The following is a 2,181-nucleotide window of genomic DNA, read 5'->3' as shown; positions in this document are numbered from 1 at the left end:
CCTGTCAGTCTGTCTGTCTGCCCGGGGAGCCTCCCCCTCATCCCCTGTGTCTGCCAGGCCTCTGCTGAGGGAGCTGGAGAAGCTTCAAGCTCCCTAAGCGTGTGGCTGGCCGCCTTTATCCAGACGTAGCGATGCTGCTTCCACCACAGTCGTGCACCCACTGCCAGCAGCAAAGAACCAGCTCTTGGCTCAGCCTGGGCAGGCGATTTGGCTTTTTCAAACAATAAACCTTAAATAACTGTAATGGTCATGACTTCTAGCTGCTTAAAGAATAAAAACTGTGTAAACCTCTGGGCTTGTTGTCATGGCTGAAGAAGCAACAGATGCTCCTGTGCTTGCTTGAGAGCCTCCAGCTCCTGGCCCCCTCCTGCCTGTTTTGCTCAGTGGCCTGCAGAGAGGGAGGAGGCTCCTGTGGCCAGCGGCTGTCTGAGCCGCCGCTAATAAGATGAGCGTGGATGTGGGAGATCCGAGTGTGCCTGGCAGCCTTTCACCTTGAGAACTGGTCACAATAAAGGCCGGGGAACTGTGGGTGATCCATTGTGTCACCTGCTGCCATTCAGTCCTTCTCTTTCCATGCAGGTTTGTTTCTGGAGTGCAGAGAGGATGTTGTGTAAAGGAGCTGCTTAACCTCCCACAATGCCCTTTTCTGACTTTGTCTTAGCACTGAAGGACAACCCATACTTCGGGGCTGGGTTTGGCCTTGTTGGGGTGGGGACAGCCCTGGCCTTAGCCCGGAAAGGGGCCCAGTTTGGGCTGGTGGCTTTCAGGCGCCATTATATGATCACCTTGGAGGTGCCCAGCAAGGATAAGAGCTACCACTGGCTGCTGAACTGGATCTCCCACCATGCCAAGCACACACAACACCTCAGCGTCGAGACATCGTACCTGCAGCATGAAAGCGGGCGTGTCAGCACCAAGTTCGACTTTGTCCCCAGCCCTGGAAACCATTTCATCTGGTAAGGGAGGGCAGGGGAAAGCAGTCTGACCCTTGTTTTAGCAAGGAAACTCCAACCTGGGGGGCCCGTGGAGGCAGCAGAGAGGATCCTGCCTCCTCCTTGGGTCTGGATTGGAGCAGGAGATTGAGGGTAGCAAGAGGAGCCTGTATTCACTGGCGTGAAGTGATTTCTTTAGCCAAGATGAGTGTTCTCCGTGATACGCGACCCGAGCTGGGCTCAGCTGAGTGGTGCTGGACTACCGTCCTCCAACCCCGTCTTCCCACCCCAGGTATCGCAGGAAGTGGATTCGCATTGAGCGCAACCGGGAGAAGCAGATGATTGACCTGCACACGGGGACCCCCTGGGAGTCCGTCACCTTCACTGCGCTGGGCACCAACCGGGAGATCTTCTTCAATATCCTCCAGGAAGGTCTGTAGTGGATCTACGAGGGGCCCGTGGGGAACAGCCTGCTCCCTGGAGACGCCCAGGGCTTCATGGGAGATCCTTTTCCCTGCCACCTGTCTCCTCTGCCTCTCTCTGCAGCCCGGGAGCTGGCGCTGCAGCAGCAGGAGGGGAGGACAATCATGTACACGGCCATGGGAGCAGAGTGGCGGCAGTTGGGCTCCCCCCGCCGGCGGCGGCCTCTCAGCTCGGTGGTGCTGGAGGAATGTGTTTCAGAGAGGCTGGTCCAGGACGTGAAGGAGTTCATCGACAACCCCAAGTGGTACAGCGAGAGAGGCAAGGCTCTGGCATGGTGTCCTCTGTACCGTGTCCATTGTGGCTCCTTACCCCTGTGCAGCCATGGCTGTGGGGCACCACCTCAGGCACATCCTGCAAACGAGTGAGCCCAGGTGCTAAGGTCAGGCCTGGGTCTGCAAAGGGACAAACTCCCCTTGGTTCAATCCAATCCTGGAAACCGTGATAAGGCACGGAGTTCATTGCTCCTGCGACACTGTTGTGGCATGGGGCAGGATGCTTGTGGTCCTCCCTGGAGACAGCTGCAGAGAAACTTGGTCTGGCTGCTTGCCTTCCTCTGGTGTAGCCCCATGGCTCTGGGGTAGGGAGCTCAGAGCAGCCCAGCTGGTTCCTAAAAGGATATTGTCTTCCTAGGGATCCCCTACCGAAGAGGCTACCTGCTGTATGGTCCTCCTGGCTGTGGCAAAAGCAGCTTCATGTGAGTATTGCCGGCTGGGCAACAGCAGTTTTTCTGCCAGATGCCTGCTCTGGGGCACAGCAGTCTCCGGTG

General features: G+C 57.4%; 1 protein-coding gene across 1 annotated transcript in view; it reads left to right on the top strand.

The window, feature by feature from the left end:
- Positions 1-580: 580 nt before the first annotated feature.
- Positions 581-2,181, top strand: part of LOC104132407 (mitochondrial chaperone BCS1) — a 4,953-nt gene continuing 3,352 nt past the window's right edge. The window contains exons 1-4 of the mRNA XM_009645686.2: positions 581-956; positions 1,225-1,364; positions 1,479-1,673; positions 2,046-2,109. Of these exons, the coding sequence (XP_009643981.1) occupies positions 637-956; positions 1,225-1,364; positions 1,479-1,673; positions 2,046-2,109 (719 nt within the window). The 5' untranslated portion in view covers positions 581-636. The remainder of the gene's footprint in view (positions 957-1,224; positions 1,365-1,478; positions 1,674-2,045; positions 2,110-2,181) is intronic.

The sequence above is a fragment of the Egretta garzetta genome, unplaced genomic scaffold (assembly GCF_000687185.1).
Source record: "Egretta garzetta isolate BGI_Z169 unplaced genomic scaffold, ASM68718v1 scaffold219, whole genome shotgun sequence".
Lineage (NCBI taxonomy): Eukaryota > Metazoa > Chordata > Aves > Pelecaniformes > Ardeidae > Egretta > Egretta garzetta.
The sequence above is the reverse complement of the archived record's forward strand: the minus strand, read 5'-3'. Positions and strand labels throughout refer to the sequence as shown.